The sequence below is a fragment of the Telmatherina bonti genome, assembly GCF_933228915.1.
Source record: "Telmatherina bonti genome assembly, chromosome: 17".
In the NCBI taxonomy this organism is placed as follows: domain Eukaryota; kingdom Metazoa; phylum Chordata; class Actinopteri; order Atheriniformes; family Telmatherinidae; genus Telmatherina; species Telmatherina bonti.
This window is the reverse complement of record NC_136615.1, coordinates 25,785,598-25,805,372: the sequence shown is the minus strand read 5'-3', so window position 1 is coordinate 25,805,372 and position 19,775 is coordinate 25,785,598. Positions and strand designations below refer to the sequence as shown.

Below are 19,775 nucleotides of genomic sequence, written 5' to 3'. Positions count from 1 at the left end.
ACAGCAGGTGGAGAAAGCCTGGCAGATGATTTCAAAGACTCCTTTGTTCTGGCCTGTATTTCTTCATAAGGAGTTAATTTAATACTGATCCCATTGTGCATTGGAACACAGGAGAAGTAACATTTGATTTATTTGATTTAACCTTTATTGTAACTCATTTGTCACACAATTTTAGTTTGCTTGTTAGGTTAGTTGCAATGGTTAATCACTTCTTACTAGCTTTGTATAAAATTGTCTGCCAGTTGTCTCTTGCTGACTGTAGTTGTGTCTTGCACAGTCAATTTGTTTTCAAATGTAAATAGTTTTAATAAGAGATTCCTATTCAGCTAATTGATTTCAAAGAACAGATTATTTTAATATCAGAAGTTTAAAAACTCTATTTGTTACATTCATCTGTTTGTAAAAGGTAGTGATGTAATTTAAAATGGCAAATTTAATTTATTAAGATGGATGGTGTAGTGACATTCTTCCCCCTGTGAAACAGCTCCACCCAGTGGAAGTATGTGGTAATGACCAGAAACTTCCTGAACACTCTGGACCTCCCCCAGTTAGAATATAAAGCTGGGACAGTCCCACTGCTGGGACAGAAAGCAACACAGAGGAGAAGAGACACCTGAACAGATTCATCTCACAACAAGAGGACTCAACACTAAACACACTGAAGATGCTGTGCTCTCCTGGATCCCAGTCTGCCCTCAGTCCATACATGGACTTCTACTGGCCTGTATGCAGTCTGTGGCCAGAGGTCAGACCTCTGCTCCACCAGCAGGATCTCCTGCAGAGAAACCTGCAGAATCTGCGCCGCAGTCTGGAGCTGATGGACAAATTTCAACGCAGCATCCTGGAAGAGACGGAGCCTTTCCAGACCAGCATGGCCCTGCAACCAGTCTCCTACCAGCTGGACAAAGAGGGAAAGCACTTTGGCCTGACCCTGGACACTCAAGGCTTTTACCCAGAGGAGCTGTCTGTCAGGCAGGTGGGCAGGAAGCTGAGAGTCAGTGGGAAGACAGAGAAGAAGCAGGAGGACGACAAAGGCTCCTACTCTTACAGACTCCAGGAGTTCAGACAGGAGTTTGATCTGCCTGAAGGGACCAACCCTGAAGACGTCACCTGCTACCTGTCTCCAGACGGAAAGCTCCACATCCAGGCAGCCAAAGCTCCACGTGTTGAGGAGGCTGAGAGAGAGCCGACTATCAAGAAGAGCTCAGAGGAGGAAACACAGCGGCGTGTGTGTTCACAGACAGAAGACGGCAGAGAGGAGACACACAACAGATCATAGAAGAAACCTCAAGACATGGACTGATATACATGCTGTTTTTCCATTGTTACAGAACTATTTTGTATGTATTCACCCCTTTAATATGTGAGACTAGGCCAATAAATGTCTTTAGTGAAGTCCCTTACTTTGGCTCAATTGCATTTTTTCCTTTTTGTTCTTCTTGTTTTTTCCTTGTTTCCAACAATCTTCTGCCGCTTATTCGGTGTTGGGTCGCAGAGGCAGCAGCCTAAGCAGGGAAGCCCAGACTTCCCTCTCCCCAGCCATATTTGCCAACTCTGGGGGGGGGGATCCCAAGGCGTTCCCAGGCCAGCTGAGAGATATAATCCCTCCAGCGTGTCATGGGTCTTCCATGGGGTCTCCTCCCAGAAATAATCTGACAGTGACACTGTTTATATGAAGCAGGTTCTGGGAAAGTGTTCAGGGCACCTCCCTGCAGGAGGACAGCATCCTTCCTGAGATGTTATTTATTTATTGGCTAAATCTACTGTGACCGTTCAATGTTTGGAAGTAAACTTGCTGCTGTTTGCACCCTGTGGTGAGTCCTCTGTGTGCATTAGTGAGTCTCCAGATACTGATGACGTCTACTTGCTTCTTTTTGTGCAGAGGTTTTTCTTCACAGTGGAAAAGATCCTGCAATCAATGTTTATTGTTGCTTTCTGGGAATACACTGACACCATTGTCTCCCTTCTGAGTACCTCAAGCTCTTAATTTGGCCACTCCCAACATTATTTAAAATCCTGTTTCACTTACATTAGGTGTTTCTTTAACCACACGTGGATACACTACAACTCAAGGCTTTTTACCTTTTTGATTGATGGTGGATTGATGACTGAACAACCCACTCAACCCATTAAATACAATCTTGAGTACATTCTCCAATTACCTTTGCTCTTTTGAAAAAAGTCAGCTCCATATTATCCAGCTGTAGTTCCTAAACCCTTCCTCCAATTTAAGGTAGATGTGAATATCATCAAACATAAGCCAAGAGTTAACACTTTTAAGTCTGTACTGATTTAATAACTTGTTCTTAAACATGTTTTGGTAAACAGTTAAAAATTTAAGGGCAAAGCTGAACCTATGTCAGGATCTAAATATCTATGTCCATGACTCTACTTATTGGACATAAGAGTGACCAAGAAAGGTGGGCAGGATGAGTAACGATGAAAGTGCTCTTGTCAGCATACATAATGCAGAGATCTAGCAGACATTCTGTTTTGTATTCTGTGTTGAATATTTCCAAATGAGGTCTGGTTCTGTAATATTTTTAGTCATCAATCATTTTTGCCCTTCTAACTTCCTATAGTTCTGATATTGGTTCTTTATTTCATTGTCGACATGTTCTATGTTCTGTGTCTGTTTCAATGACACAATTCACTTTGAAGAGAAAATAAATAATGTTTTTAGTTTGGTTTATTCACAGGTAATTCCAGGCAGAAGTTATGGTATAGTTATCAAAACATATAATAGCCAATAAAAATAGTTATGAATGCAAAAGTAATGTTTACAATTCACATATTACATAATAAAGGATACATTTTATTGTGTGGACCTATGCCAAGGATTATTTTTTAAAACTCAACTGGTCATTGTGTTTAATTAGGTTTCACAGTTTTCATTTTGTGTATAAATATTTTAAACAACATTTACAGTAAATTGTATTATAAAATGAAATACATAGTACATTTATGCATGTTTGAAACAGTTTACAGTATGATAACCCATATTTGACATAGAAAATAAAGTACAACAGAAAATCTGCTTGTTTTCTTTTTGCATGCTTTCAAAAATGAGCAGTAGTCATGAAAAGTTGTAAGATATAAATGTTGCACTCATTGCGCAAAACATGCAAAACCACCAGTCTGATCCTTTAAGACTGTACAGTGTGTAAACCAAATATTTTCACAGCATTATTAACATTCATTCATTGTAAAACACTACTGATTTAATGGTGACTCAGCTTTGAGTATCAAATGTTGATTTTGAAACCGTCAAGGCAGAGGTTCTTTATCGAGTCTGACTTAAAAAAAAAATACAAAAGAAAAAAACCGTCCTCTTCCAACCATTCCTAATTAAGGACTCTGTGGCTCCTCTGATTCCTCGGTTATGGTGCGAAAGTGCTGTGGCTGATTTTCAGCCAGGGAAGAGTCTGTTTGAGTAAACAGGGATGGTCGACTCCTAACAGGTTGTTTAAGCAGGAACTTTTCAGAAGTAACCAGATCACCATAACCCTGGGAGTGGGAGAAGGCATAGCTTGACCGACGGGTGCTGACACGCCTTGGACGTGGGCGGTGAGGAGCAGGAGCTGGCAGTGGCTCCTTTCTCATCCTATATCTCACCTAGAATAGATGGAAAAATATTATTTTCAAACATTTTATATTCTCATATTTTTATTAAATATGTCCCTTTTGTCAGCGCCCATTAATAAATATGTGCTCCCTCACCTTGTCATTGATTGTTGGCCGGATCTGTATGACCATGAAGCGGTAAGCCACCACAGGCAGAATGCAAAGTAATGAAGTCAGAAAGACTGTTAACCATGTGTTTGGTTGATTCAATGAATTTCTTGCAGAACCTAAAATAAAACAAGAAAAAAAACCATACATATTAGCAATGCAATAAAACTCAGTCTTACATGATAGTAAACAGAAATATGAGATTCTAATTTAACCCATTAATGCATGACTTAATAAAAAACAATGCAACATTGTTTTAAATACAGTATTTTACCTCTACAGACCTCTATGCAATGATACTTTCTTTTGTTTATTTCATTTTAATTTATTTGATAAAATATTTATTAAAAATATATAATCATAGTTATATAATGTAAATCTTCTATACAATTTAGCTGTATTATTTTTTTTTAAATCTATTTATCACAAAGGCAAACTGGTGTAATTACCTTATGTTCAATTGTATCATATCTGTATTTATTCTCCAGTAAGTGGAAACGTATTGGATGACTCACTAACATCCACTGAACTGGTTTATTTACAAAAATACCATCCTCATTCATAAATATGTAAGAACAAAGCTTGTAAATAAGTGTCCACAATAGAGCCACTATGCACAAACGGTTTACTTCAAAAACCTAGGGAACAGCTTTTTTGATGATAACTCAAATGTCATGTTTTCAGTTAAAAGTCTGCTGAATAAGTTATAGTGACATCTAGTGATGCAAATTGCAAATTGCAACCAATTTAATGTTTTTTTTTCTATGAAAACATAAAGCTTTTGGAGGACTTATCTTTGGTGGCTGACAGGTACAAAACATACCTCCAAACTGTGCTGCCAAATTATGCAACCTCCTCTAAATCTGACTTCCAACCACTTGAAGCCTCCAAATCCACAATAGTTATTGCTGAGAACTTTATAACAATCACATAAGGGTACCTTTATGCTAAACATGCATTTTCCAAGATTCATGTTTTTTTTTTGCGTGGTCTGTGGCCACTGTAATGACAAGATACTTTTGCAGAGAGATGCAGACCTGTCAGGATTTCATGTTATATAGTGTTCTGAGGATAAAGATGATTTTCAAGGCATTTCCATCTGATAATTGATAAATACAGAATGTGAGGATTTGGACACAGTTTTGAACTTATGATCAACACAGTGTAAACCAGAGACAGTTTTTTGGGTCAGGCTGCTGCCTCAAATGAAAAATCAAAAACTAAATTTGAGCTCTCGTTATTCCTTTTTTCCATGTTAGTTTTATTTGTACAAAATTGGAAAAAGCATAACAACCTGTATTGCAATTTTAGATTTTGATTAGGAAACAAAAAAGAAAAACTGAGTGGTCCTGTGATGGACTGGTGACCTGTCCAAGGTGTACCCTGGCTCTTGCTCAATGAATGCTGGAATAGGCTCCAGCTTCCATGTGAGCCTTAACCAGAAAATGAATGAATGAATGAAAAAACGTTTTTTCTATTTTGTTATTTCATTTGAAAAAACCCCACAACAAATTAACAAAGGACATGGATTGGAGTGCTTTCCCGTATTGCAGCTAGTTATCTGTATTTGCAGCACTTTACTGTTATACAGCTCATTTCTGTATTTGCAGCCCATTTTTTTGCAAAATGTTTCTGTACAGCAGCTTTTCCCAGTAGCAGTTCTGTTTGCGTCTTAAGTTTTTATATATTTTTATATGTTTTTATATATGAAGCATGTTTAGACCAGTTGGCCACCACACTTTTGTAAAATCTTAATGGACAAACTAATTTACTGAATTAAATGTAATCTGACTTGAATAAATCAACTTTCTCTTTGTGTTTAGACATGATGTGTGATTAAACTGGTGCTACAAATTGTATTGAACTGAGCCAGACAGGATTATATTGTTATATTGGATATCTCCCTAATAATCAAACCATATATGAAATACTTTAGCCTTGATGTTGGCAAGACTTTGATAATTGTATTTAATATGTTTGCCCATCTTTCCTCTTAAAGACACAGATTTTGCAACAGAAAATGTTGACCAAAAGACAAAGGGTATAATGTCTTAAATAATTTTTTCAAGAACAATCGGAACAATAAGGGGAAGCTATATGCTTTCAGAAAATGCTGAATCTACTCACCAATGAAAGGGAAAGAAGAGGTAAAGGTGATAAACATGCCATTGCTGTACATGGTGAATGTTATAGGAAAGTAAGCAACAAGGCTGGCCCACACAAAAAACTGGTTTATTGCTGTCCAGTAATAGGTGTTCAGAGAGATCTGGAAAAAAAAGAAGTTTTATTTTCTTCTTTTTTGATAATTTTTAATCCATGACACGTTTAGACATTTGTATTGCTGAAGAAAAATAAGTTTTTTTTTTTTTTATTATAATATTTGGTAAAAATGTGTATATTTTATATAAAAATGGACTTGTGCCTCATTGCTGCATTTTTACAGTTGTGGTTTTGTTATTTAATCTCTGAGTACTTCTTTTTTGTCCTTCATCTCTGTGCTGTAATGTCTGTGGTGGAGCCTCACCTGTGCAGTCATAACAAAAAGCAGACAGGTCTGAACCAGTACAGCAAATGAATGATAGTCTGCAATGTCTTTGCCATCATCTCGGACCGTGTCATGTATGGCAGCCCATGGTATGAAGAAGAGGATGAGGGAACAGTAGGCGCTGTGCATTATGCAGGTCGCAAAGCCTTTCTTACTGAAAAACATGTTCAGTTGACCTGGGACATACAGCTGAGGATACTGGAAACTCCAATGGCTATTTACATCCTGCACAAACAGAGGGTGATAGAAAAAGATGAGAAAACCTGGAAGATATAGACTTCATGGTGTAGAAAAACAACATGTTATTATATATATTAAATATATATATGACCCTCCACAGAAATATTGTAACCATACAAACATTTTGAGTATGATGACTACGTTTCCATTAAGTACATACCCGGTCAAAGATGCCTAAACCGATGATGGGGAGTGCTGTGTATATCATGTTGTAACAAATGATGAACCAGTCGTCATACAGAGTCTAACAAAAACAACAAAATGAATGTTAAATATTATATTTGGGTTTAGTATAGTAAAGTTTACAGCCATAGCTTTTCAGAAAACATTTTTTCAACATCTTTTCAGGATGGACAGGCAGCACTTTTGATATGTATTTTATCTGATAGGGTAATGGGGGGGGGGATCAGTGAGGAAAAAATTTGGCTGACAGATTGAGAGGGATAAAACAAACAAACAAACAAACAAACAAAGAAAACAAAACAAAAATCTTTAGGTGTATTTGTATGTTGTGCAAGTAAGGAAGGCATACTCGACAATATAAACACAGTGTTTACTGTTTGTATATTCTTATTTGAAATAAAATGTAAAAGGTTGTTGACATGGCAAATATAAAAAGTAACTTCTCATTTAGGTAATAAAACAATACAGTTGTGGATATAAATGTGGCTAATCTACCACTGTAATACGAAAATTTACAGCAAACTGAACTCAGGTGCAGGTTCGCATACTGAGTTCAAACAGCTGATTCAAAATTAAACATAAAAGCAGAAAAACTAACAAGAATGTGCGAAAGAAAAAGTATTTCAAAAGGAGGATAATGTGTCTGCAATGCAGAAAACTATGTACAACAAAATAAACAGAAAAGACAAAATTTCATAATGAAGACAAATTTAGTTGGTTTTGTGGCTCTCTTTTAAGTATAAGTAAAATCACTGGTGTGAGTTTACATTAGTCATATATTTGATCATAGCTATATTCATGCATGCATTTGCATTATGTATGTGCACAAAGGAACATTTTTAACACAAAGGAAATTCATTACAGTTTAACGCAATTTTCGCTCATTTGGTGGATGCTTTCATCCAAAGTGACTTGCATTTGATCACAATACCATAGACTAGCACTCATGTGTTGTAAGTGGGAGAAAACTAAAATACCTGGAGAAAACCAAAACTATGCAAACTCAGAAAGGTCACTGTTCCAACCTCCCCCAACAGAGGCTCAAACCAGCAACCTTTTTGTGATGAACATTAAATAAAAGCATTTGCATAATGCATTTCTGTACTCCTACAGATGAATGTATGTTGTGTTTTTTTAAGGGGCTAGTTGTTAAAACCAACCAAACCAACATTATAGATGGAAAATGGATACATTTATTTATTCTTACACAGTGTAAGAAATGATAAGTCAGCCACAAAATTTCAACTCACAAAAATAGCACTTGCATTGCAATGTAACTACTGCAATGAGCCCGTGTCTTTGCTACAGAAATATGCCCTTATAGGTGCTGCACTAACTAAAATGTGCAACATCTACTGTTTATGATTTCAGCTATTTTTAAATGTAAGCTGGACTGTGACCAGAGGAGAACTTGGGAGACTTGTAGCTTTGCACTCAAACCTACATACATCAAATATGTTGTACCTCGGTTGTGCAGTGTGAATTCGAAATGAATAAATCACTCCAAAGGATCACTAATAATGCTATCTCAATGCATGTGATGTACCTGTGCAGAGAAGCCGCAGAAGAAGGCATACCAGAACTGCACGAGGGTGAAGGCAAAGTTCTTGAAAAAAAAGTACTCAAGGAACTTGCACATGCGTATGTAGGACCAGCGACCATGCACCAGCAGGAGGCGCTGGAGGTAAGGGAACTGAGCAAAAGAGAAGTCGCTAGAAAGAACAGCTTGCATCCCCTCCTGACCACTGATTCCTACACCGATATGAGAAGCTGCAAGAAAGAGAAGATTAAAATAACATGAAACAAAAAAATGCACCAATTGAATATTAAATTCAATTCAGTTGTGGGTGCTGAATATTCAGGTTTGTTCCTAATGTCAATCAACTTACCTTTGATCATGCTGACATCATTAGCTCCATCACCAATGGCCAGAGTTACAGCCTGCTTGTATTTCTTAACCAGCTGCACCACCTGGGCTTTCTGCAGAGGGGTGACCCTGCAGCAAATCACCGTCTGACACATACATGCTGTCCTCAGCAGCTCCAGCTCCAAGTTCTTCTCCAGTGCAAAAGCCTGAAGATGAATCAGCAGGTTACAGAGTTGTACTGAGGTTAGCATTCAGGCCAATCCAATGCAAGGACAGGGAGAGCTATGAACCTCAAAATGAAAAAAAACCCTGCAAATCTGAAAAGTATACTTACCAAACTGTGTCCATTTATAATCAGACCGTATTCCCCATCTACTTTCTCATCCTGCACAGTCTTTGTCTTCTGGAGCCAAAACAAGCCTCCACGAGCTTCAATTACAGTTGGCTTGTCTGCTGCTTCTGGACACATTTTCCTTCTTGCACTCCTGAAAACACATGGCCAGATGATTCATATGCAAAACCTACATTTCAGTGAAGAACCAGGTAATTTACAAAACAACATATCAGACAGAGATGTCTTCATGTCACAAGGAAGCTGGAGCCCATCCCAGCAATTAGCAGACAAAAGGCAGGGTACACCCTGGACAGGTTGGCTGTCCATCACAGTTGCTGCAAATCATCCAGACTTATTCAATGAGCTCCAAAGTAATTTAAAGGATTTTACATTTCGATAGGATTTTTAAAAGTCACATTAAATCAATGTGACATTAGGAACCTGTCAGTTCAAACTGACAGTAGCCAGTCTATATTTCATATCCATAACAGTAGTATTTCAGCAGATCCTGGTAGCAATAATAATGATATATAAATAATGATAATTATAAAAACTTAAAAGACTAGTTAGCTTTCCAGCAGTAAGCAGCTTGTGATTGGCTTACTGTAGCTCCTCTCTGACACCTTCAGCTGTGTTGGCTGACATGGTAAAAACATCCGTCATCCCTTCTCTCAGCATGTTGCAAGAATATCCAATATTTTCTGCCGTCTCTGTTTTAAAAAATAATAATAATGGCAATAACTGTGGTTGGGAAAAAAAAAAGTTGAGTCAAAGTATATCTTCATCAGCATTTATATATTAGATTTAACTGTCAACACACAGTAAAACCAACCTTGTTTATCTCCAGTTAACATCCAGATTTTGATGTCAGCTTTTGTCAGTTGCTCAATGGTCTGTGGCACACCATCTTGCAGTTTGTCCTCCACAGCTGTAGCTCCCAACAGCTGGAAAGCAGAAGTGACACTGAGGTGTTAATGTAAAAGCTACAGAATTCTTGGTTATTGATTTTAGAAAACAACAAGACAGACTTTAATTAATGCTCAGGAAATAAAGCAAGTGCAGTCATTTATAGTATATTACGACCTTGGGGCCATATTTGACGAAAAATTAGTTTGATGAAAACTGCAAATCTCTCTATTTATAGAGTCATTAGCCTCAGTAAACTTAGATATTTCCACATTTGCCAAATAGTCATATATTGAGTCTGCTTCATATATTTTTTTGGTGACTTTCAGATGTTTGTTACAGAGAAAAAGTCACAGAACCAAACAGTCGACAGACTGGTGAGTCACAATCTTGTTCAGCCTCCATGTACACTAAACAAGTTCAGAGGATGGCGACATGAATGCTTAATGACGACTCCCATTCTTTATGGAGTGGATTTCAGTTTTTTTCCTCTTGCAGGAAGTTTTTAGTCCCAAGGTGGAGGACAAATCTTTATAAAAACAGCTTTGTTCATGTTACTGTCACTGAGCTCATTAGGAAGTTATGACATTTCCATTTAATTCAATTCAGCTTTATTTGTATATCGCCGCTTCACAACAATGTTGACACAGGGCTGTCACTTTACATACACATCATTTCAAGCCAATTCATACATAGCCGATAATAGAAACCAACTGATTGCATCAAATCATGACTTCATGACTGACATTTGCGCTTTGCTTAATTTTATTGCAGTTATTTTGTTCTTCAGCATTTTTTTCATTATTTTAATGTGACATTTAAAGTTCTTATTCCAGAAATTGCTTTTATTTCTCTTTGGTTTTAGATCATGTTTTTTATTTATTTTGTTCTACTTTGATCCTATTAACAGAAAAAAGAAAGAAATAGACCATTCAGTCATTTTACCTGGCCTGTTCTAAATGATTGGATGGTGATATGTCCATTAAACTCCACTGCTATTTGTCCCTCCCCCTTCATCCCTCTGCATATACCCCTCTTTGTGCATCAATCATGCGCTCTCAGAGACTTGAAGCCCTTGTAAAGGCAACAAAGTGAGAGCCAGAGTTTGGCTAGCTAGATTAGCTGATATGGTGACCCTCGGCAACATGCATTACGTGTTCCCGTGCTTTGGAGGCATGGTTTTGGGGAGGGGGGGGAGTCTGATTATTTATAAAAAAAAAAAAAAAAAAAAAAAAGAAAGGGTTTGGCTTTTGAAATGTGTATTTTCAAAATGTAGCACGCTAAAACTGTTTCTCCTAGATCTCCGACCTTACCTTTAACCCTAAAAACCACAGTATATTTATTTAAGAATTATGAAGCTACCCATTTATTCATTGCGTGGGGTCAAATAACTTGTTGCCATTTGAAGGATAATCACTCATCCAATATTCAACAGGATGCTTATACCTATGTGCTTAGTTAAATCTTGTTATGGCAGTTCATAAGTGAGATGATCAGTCAACTTACACATTTAGGTAGGACTTACTATCAGGTCTTTCTCAATCTCTTCATAAAGTTCATGAAGTCTCTCTTCTCGATCATCCATGGCGACGCTGGCATCTTGGTGGCGCTGACTCCAATTCTTCATGTAGCTCTCATCCAAGTCCTTGTAGGCCAGAACGAGGGTACGGAGGCCATCGCCTGCATACTCCTAATGTGTTTGCATAGTTTGCAGCATTGAAAACACAGACTTTAATTAAATGATGGGATATATAGAATATAAACAAAGTCCAACTGCATCTCTTACATTGAGGTGTTTATTGGTAACTTCCATCAGTTCATTACTAGAGGGGTGTAGTCTTTCATAGATAATGGTGTCTGCTCCTTTGCAGAATAGGATCAACTTGCCCTCAGGGCTCCGTACTGTAACAATGAAAATCAGAGAAGTAAGTTATGGTTATGTAAACTTTCTTTACTTCCAACATTATTAATTCAAGCACAAACAGTATGGAAATCTCTGAAACTACTGACTCAACTGACGGTGAGGAAATACGACTTATTTAAATTCATTGTCAAGTGTTAAGCATAACAAACTACAATGTAATTTATTTCACAAAGAGTGTGGGTCAACTACAGTGTTTTTAACCATGGGGTACAATTTTTTATTTTTTTTATTTTTTTTTTAACTTTTGGATTATTTTGAGTCAATTACTTGACAAACCTTTTCCAGATACACTTATGTCCTTTCCTTTTACTTGCAGAATATTTGGGAGGACAGTCTCTCATCTCACCTATTACTGACATCCTTTTCCGCACATTGTTGAAGTCAAGAACAGCCAGAAGTTCATATACCACTTTCCTGTCCATCTCCATGATCGTGATGGTTTCTGGTGTTCGAGAGCGGAACACAAAACCAAAGTTTCTTGCTGCTGTCACCAGCGCACCTTCATCAGGAGACTGAGCCTGATAGTTGAGTTCCCCTATCAGGTCAATAAAAGGACAGAGAAAGGGGTTTAATGTGATAGACAAATGTTTTTAAAAAATGAAAGACCTAGTAAGTGTAACGAAAACAATCTAATTAAGTTGAGGAGATGAGATGCAGTATAATTCCCTTGGTTAACGCAACTGATTATTAAAAAAAAAAAAAAATCATCAGAGGAGCCTCACCTTCTTTCTTTTCCTCAGGCATGACAGTGTGGCACAGAGCCAGCAAGCGGAAGAAAGCCTGAACCTCTGGGTTTCCCTGTCTCACCGTCTCCAACAGACTGTGATCATGAAAGACAAAGCTTGGATCTGCCAGCTGATTCCAGGAGAAGTCCACCTTCTCTGTCTTCTACAAAAGTAATAAACACAAATAACAGTTACATAGAGGACACCCAAAGAAACACAGTCAGACTTCAGCCATCTCACCTCTGTTATTTGCACTCTCTGTCCAGAGAAATCATACAGGTCTCCTGAATTAAAGAGAAATAAACTTCAGAATCAGTTGGATGTGCCAGTGTGCACTAAACATTTTTTATTTTCTGTTCAAGCAAAGCTGCTCACCGTAGGCTTTCCCATTAATGGAGCACTTATTGAAAGTCATGATGTTCTGTGTCAGGGTGCCGGTCTTGTCACTGAAGATGTATTTAATCTGACCTAGCTCCTCATTGAGAGTGGTGGTCCTGGCCTGTGCAGGAGTGTCCTTCTTGGAATAATACAGCTTCCTGTCCCAGTCTATGAAGAAGCTGTTCACTAGACGGATGAGTTCCACACTGACATAACATAAAATGTCAAAGCTCACATTTTCAGTTACCATCGCTGCTGTCTGATTTAGCTTTAGTTTTTTTGCTGAAACATACCTGACGTAGAGAGAAATGGGCACCACCGCGTTGAGGAGAATGACGTAGGACCAGAAGGTGAGGAAGGAAGAGAGTGTGGTATTAATACCTGGTTCACGAGGAAGAAACACTGTGAACACAGAGCCCTCCCTGAATTCCCAGATTGCATTGCCAATGGTCAGAATGGTGCACATAGTCGCCAGGAAGCCAAAGATCTGGTAAAATAGAAAGTATTTTTAAAAAATAACAAATGAAAAATAAGTAAAAATATCAATAATTTGAAAAAACATACATGAATCTGAATGAAAGTGCTCCAATGATGGCAAAGCATATTATTCAACATCTTAAAGGCCACTTAGCGAATAGAAATAATTTTCAAGTAAGAAAATAAACAGAAGTCTAACAAATGTGCAGTAAGTATTTTCTCATTTATAAACTAATCTCAAACACATCTTTACCAGATTTTTCTCATTTGACAATAAGACATTATAGTCAATATCTAGTAATTCATTTGTAGAAATAAATGATGTTTGTTAAATAAATCAAGAAAATTCAGTTTTGTTTGAATTGCATGCGATTCTGTGAAATTGTATGTGTGTCAACTTACACACAACACAAGAACATTCGTCAAGTGATCAATGCTGGTGCGTTTGAATGTTGTCTTTCCACTGTTCTGCATCAGTTTGGTGTCGGGACCTGAAATGATTTGTTGATACAACCATGTACACTGATAGTTACACATAGTTTTTAGCATTGAGTTGATGTTTACATGGAAGGAGTCTTTAACATTGTAAGGTAGGATTATTTTCAACATTTGTGCACGTAACTCCAACAAAAATTGTCGGAGCGCTTCCAAAAAAATATACAGGACAGGCATCCAAATAAAATATATCGAAGACTGATGCAGGTAAAGGAATTATTCAGGATACTATGATTCAGAATATGGAACTAGAAAGGCACTCGGAGAGTGTAAACCTCCGCAAAGCACAATGTTAAACAATCATTTTAAAAAAATCCCTGGATCCAATTGGTGATCCAGATCACCACCAAATTCTAATCAGTTCTTGTTTATCACATTTCCAACAACTCTTGAAAATTTCATGAAAATACGTCCAGAACTCTTTGAGTCATCTGGAACACAAACAAACAAACATATAAATGCCGGGGAAAAATTAACCTTGTTGGCGGAGGTAAAAATAGTTTGTATTTTTTGGCATTTGAACAAATAATTACAAAATGGGGAGAATTGTGGCCCGTGGCAGGGGTTTAGTGTTCTCCGAGAGCTTTTTTAGTCTTATAATTGAATGTTAACTGCTTTTTAAAAAATCTTCTTACAGGGGTGAATAATTTTCAAAAGGTTCCAGTTTACACTGCTGTCTACGAGTTAGGTTGCAGTTAATAGAATATAGACAACAATTAAATATAAATTAAAAAAACTACATGCACAAAGTTGCTGCCGGGGCCCTGCGCCCTCTGCAGGCCAAGGTCCATGCATACATGTAACATAAGCCTGAAATTTATACCAATATCATAATCACTGTAACTTTGACTCAATTAGACTTAGTTAGACACAAACTATCGGATGCAAAGCAGTCAATAATTGAACCGGCAACAGGTAATTGATTGTTTACCTCCATATATGACCAAACCAAAGCACCACTCTGTGTTCCTCAGAGTACATCCTCTGAGCAGCACCTTGTCGTTGTCCAGGCTGTACATCTGTCCGTCCACAGTCAGAGTTCCTTTAAATTTGTCGAGACGGTTGTTGGGAGGCTCACATCGCACTTCACCTGAAAGACGCAGGTAAGAGAACAAATTGGAGAAAGAAAACAAAATATTTTCATACACAGACCTTGATACAAAAAGTAACAAATCTGACACCTTTTGTAATATGCAGAACATGATTTTGTGTATGTGTGCTTTGAGATTTCTGGAAAAATTATCTAAAAAGGCACAATATTTCACTTTCACTAACTGTTGTCGATACAGATGTGTAAATAAACTTTGCCAACAGTCTGGTGCACAAAGTTTCCTTTTCTTTCATAAAATGATCTTAATTGCTGATTGATCTACAATACATGTTGTAAACAGAACAATTCTGATGAAAATTACCCTAATGTTTCTATCTTGCACAGTAAGTTATCTACACATACACACTGGTTATAGAAGATGTATCACTGTATTGCAGTGCTTGACATCAGTCTCTTGATCATGTGTTTTTTTTCAGCTTTTTGTACTTAGACTGGTTAGTATGACCTGCTTGATATAACATCCTGTCCCATTCCCCTTACTTCTATATTACTAACCCCGAACTTTACCTACCTCTATATACATATTGGCATGTTTAAATCAATCTCAGATACCAGTGGTGTTTGGTTTGCCATGTACATATGACTCATCGAAGGAATCCTAGTATCTTGACTGAAAATGCAGGATTTTTTCTTTCATACTTAGTGAAAGAGCAGATTATGCATCTAGATATATATCTCTTTAGGGTCCAGAGGACAGGGTGTCCTCTGGTTAATCAAGCATCCGAGGCAGGAAGCTCCTGCTCAGTTTCCCACCCGTCTTTTTGGTTTTTTGCTTTTCTTTTCCCATTTATTTATCCATATTATCAATTATTTATGCATTTTATTATTTTTATGTTACACAGAGTTTTTCTTTTTTCATTTATTTGCTTACGCTCCCTTTGTGTTTTATTTTCCTTCTCTTTCCTACATGTTAGTTAAATGTATTGCATACTCTTACCCTCCACTGTTTTTTTTAATCATATATGCACAAAAAAAAAAGAAGAAAATCTGAAAATCTGTCGATTTATAAAGGCACATGTTATCAAAGCAAAACAACCAAACAAAACAAAAAATGTATTGAGTATCTCACCCTTGAAGCTAGCAAGAGCTTCAATGGAGTCTGCCAGCCCTCCAGTTACTGTCAGGGCCTGCTTCACTTTCAGATTGGTTTCACTGGGGGAAACAAAGAGGACATGGAGAGCATGAGACAGAAGGGAAATCCAAGACTGTGTGAGAAATACACTTTTAGTGGAGGTACCCACACACACAAACACACATTTACACATTATTGCACAGATATACACACTCACCCATCTAACTCAGCTGTTTCTACATAGACCAGGTTGAGAGGTTCACTGCTGGAGAGCAACAGAAGGTCTGCCTGGCATGAAAACAGAATTACAGAAATTTATTTTAATTCTCTGTGTTTGAAAAGTAAATCCTCTTTTTGGAATTTACTTTAACTAGTTCCTACTCACTGTGACAAACTCATTACTCTCCAGCTTGATTATGTCCCCAACCTGAACATTCATCCATTTTTCACTTCTCAGTCTGCAGGGAAACAGCATGAAATACCATCATCGAACATCATTAAAGAAGTAAGTCTTTGTTGCTTTATACAAAGTTGTATTTTTAGTAATTTACAAATCTTTGATGTGATGTTTACACATTAAATGACTCACTCTCCATCCATGAGAATGTCTACTGTACGGTTATTCACCTGCCTGTCGCATTTGTGTCTGTTCTGCTCGGTTCACAGAAGAGAAAACATGGTTTGTTCATCTTACTTCCTCTAGTTGTGTTGCAGTTAAATCCTGTATTACATTTTAGTAAGTGAATCTTACTATGTCATCGTTGGCATCTTTAACACCAGTTATAGACAGCACTAAGATCAGTGGCACAGCCATGGCATACCAGAAGAGGGTCGACACTTGTGGGATTAACTGTCAACACACACACATGAGCATGGACATTTCATTAATAACTCTTTCTGTTAGATTTTTTAGTTTTCATACACATGAACACCAAATAAATATTAAACTCCTCTTCTGTATGTAAGTTTTAATTGATAGTAGTAACAGTTTTATGCTAAATTCAGATTTGATTTGTTTGAAAACTCATTAAAAATGTAAATATAGCCAGTAAAATTTCAACTTTAAAGGCAAACATAAGATATATAGTATCTTTCAATATTGAGCGAAAAAATGGGAAATTACCTCAAGGATAATAAGAAAAAGGAAGTAAGCATTAGCGAGCCTCCTAAATTGTTCAAACAGGTTAAGAGGCAGGAAGGTGATAATATTGTATTTGGAGGTCTTGATGGCATTGTTCTGCAGAAGAGGAGAGAAAGAGATAACACTTACAATGATATGCATCGAAAAATGAAATAATATGATCACGTTACTAGTAGCAACACCAATCTCTGATTATAACAGTGATGGAAATGCAACATTGTGCAGTGTGTGCTTACAGCATAGTGGTAAGACAGGTTAAAAGGTCTGTCATTGGCTCGCACACGTCTCTCGGACTCTGAAATTAAAAAATAAATACATTACTGACAGCAACTGAGTTATAATTATTTTCTTTTTTTTTTTTTACAGCAGGCACTGGGAAAAGAGATGTGATATATAAGTGATGTAAGAAAAAGTCTAAGTGCTGCTGATTAAGTTTCATTTTACACTTGATGTATATCACAGACTCAATTGAGACGGCCACATAGTTGATGAAACATGTATTGCAATGCCTGCATGCACAAGAGCTCACCTTGCTTTTCATGTCTTCTGAAGACATCAAAATATGACATAACTGATCCCATCATTAGTTCAGTTTCTCCATATTTCACACCTGAATGAAATGCATATGAATATTTACACCAGAGAGTAAGGCTGAAAGATTTCTTAATGCTTGACTAAAGTGTCGCATCATGAAATAAAACAGGCAAATGTCATTTAATTTATTTAATGCTTGACTACAATGGTGATTCATTGTAAGAATATCATTATAATGCCAGGCTCAGGTGATAAAGCAGTCTCAAAATTAGACTGATTAAACTCTAGATCCCTGTGATAATATGATACATGTTTGGTTTTGCAGCCAAGAGAAGAAAATGCCTGTTAAAATTTCAAGAACACACCAATTGTCAGACACAGTATCTCTAACAAAATCCTCCTTATCTTTGCTCTAAACCTGTAAAAAAATACATATCACCACTCCTCTCGCAACCCTTTGTACCAGAGTTATATAGGAGCAGCTAATCTGTAACCACATTATGATAAAGCTGTAGCATTTCCCTTCTATTGTATTTAGCCTGTGCATTATTCTATTCTATAGTTATTTCAGCCACTGCTGAAACCTGCCGCCATTCAAGGCTTAAACCAGTAACCTTAATGCTGTGAGGACGCAGTGCTAACCATTATGCCACCATGATGTGTATATCAACATAACTATACAATAAGGAACTATTTCCAACGTGTGTTATTTTAACACAGCGGTGTCAAAAGTTGGTCCTCAAGGGTTGCTGTCCTGCAGGTTTTTTATATATTCCTGTTCCAACACACCTGGCTTCCATTAAATGGATCCAGCAGCCAATGAGGTCCTGAACAATGATTAGTTTGAGTCAGGTGTGTTGGAACATTGATGCATGGAAAACCTACAGAATTGTGACCTGTTTTAATACACTCTTAATAAGAAAAAGTTTTGAAAATGGAGGAGAAAAATTGATCAATAAAATGAAAATAGAACATCATTGTAATCCATATTTAACTTCTTCCTCATCCATATATCCAGTTAGAGAAAACCAAACTTAGTACAGAGCCAGAGCGAATCAGAAGAACTTGACTTGCCTTGTAGAGCCCTTTGTTATGATTGAGCCAGTTTGGCATGTTGACCTATTATGATACTTGAGAGCAAACTTGCTTTAAGCCATTTAAAGCAAATAAAAATCAGCCACGTACCTGGAAAAAAAAAAAAAAAGATTTCCTTTTGGTCACCTATGGTCAAGGAGGAATGCTACAGCTTTTTCTTTGCTTCCATCTTGTGTGAGGTAAATCCAGATCAAGGTTGTTCTCTAAATTGATGAGCAGTCACTCGGTCTAGTCCAAGATGCAGTTGAATTGGGGCCTCAGCTGTATTCTGCTCCACCTCGTTCCATCTCGTTTCACCACTCCTGACATGAGCCCTTGGACTTTGTTCAGTCACTTCTATATTGTCACTTTCTTATATAATAATGATAAATAATAATAATAACCGCGCTTTTCATGTTACCCAAGGCCACCTTACAAGTTATAAAAGCATAAAAACAACACAATCATTAAAAACACTAACATGAGGCAATGATAAAACAGAACTCATAAAGCCAAACAGGCAAGTGTGTCGCAGTGTCAAGTCAGAGGGAATATGGCATTTTAAAAAGGTGTGTTTTGAGTTTGCATTTGAATGTTATGATGGAGTGTGTGTGTGTGTAGGCTGGTGGGAGGGGAACTGGTGGCGGTGGGATGTGGAAGTGGTCAATAGTCCACTCGAACTTGAGCAGCGGAATTGGGAGGGGCTGTATTCTTGGAGGAGGTCACAGAGATAAGTGGGGAGTAGATGGTAGTGAGCTTTGTAGGCGAGGAGGAGATGTTTGTAGTTGATGTGGTATTGCCCAAGGAGCCAGTGAAGTTGGAGAGAACAGGGGTGATGTGGTGAGTGGGTTTGGTGTGGGTGGTGATCTGGGGGGCTAAGGAGTCCCGTGAGAAGGGCATTACTCTAATCCATATAGGAAGTGACAAATGGACTGAGTCTGGAGATCTTGCAGAGATGGAAGAAGGCAGTACGGGTGATGTTATAAAAGTGGGGTGTAAATGTCAGGGTGCTGTAGATGGTGACAACAAGACTTCTG

The 19,775-nt window shown here is 37.5% G+C and overlaps 2 protein-coding genes across 2 annotated transcripts; one reads left to right on the top strand and one right to left on the bottom strand.

Annotated features, from left to right (window-relative positions):
• Nucleotides 1-664: 664 nt before the first annotated feature.
• Nucleotides 665-1,279, top strand: LOC306768791 (heat shock protein 30-like; the record flags this gene model as incomplete). Its single annotated transcript, XM_079257235.1, has 1 exon — nucleotides 665-1,279. One exon carries the CDS (start codon nucleotides 665-667, stop codon nucleotides 1,277-1,279), a length of 615 nt encoding a protein of 204 aa, XP_079113361.1.
• Nucleotides 1,280-3,348: 2,069 nt separating this feature from the next.
• Nucleotides 3,349-17,711, bottom strand: LOC306768137 (phospholipid-transporting ATPase ID-like; the record flags this gene model as incomplete). The annotated part of the gene is made up of 24 exons (XM_079256369.1): nucleotides 3,349-3,615; nucleotides 6,257-6,502; nucleotides 6,678-6,761; nucleotides 8,247-8,470; nucleotides 8,590-8,773; nucleotides 8,902-9,052; nucleotides 9,506-9,611; nucleotides 9,734-9,845; nucleotides 11,333-11,497; nucleotides 11,594-11,709; nucleotides 12,078-12,266; nucleotides 12,454-12,619; nucleotides 12,697-12,740; nucleotides 12,832-13,040; nucleotides 13,128-13,321; nucleotides 14,802-14,896; nucleotides 15,987-16,069; nucleotides 16,207-16,277; nucleotides 16,375-16,447; nucleotides 16,579-16,640; nucleotides 16,741-16,839; nucleotides 17,113-17,226; nucleotides 17,367-17,425; nucleotides 17,660-17,711. 24 exons carry the CDS (start codon nucleotides 17,709-17,711, stop codon nucleotides 3,349-3,351), a joined length of 3,165 nt encoding a protein of 1,054 aa, XP_079112495.1.
• Nucleotides 17,712-19,775: the final 2,064 nt, after the last annotated feature.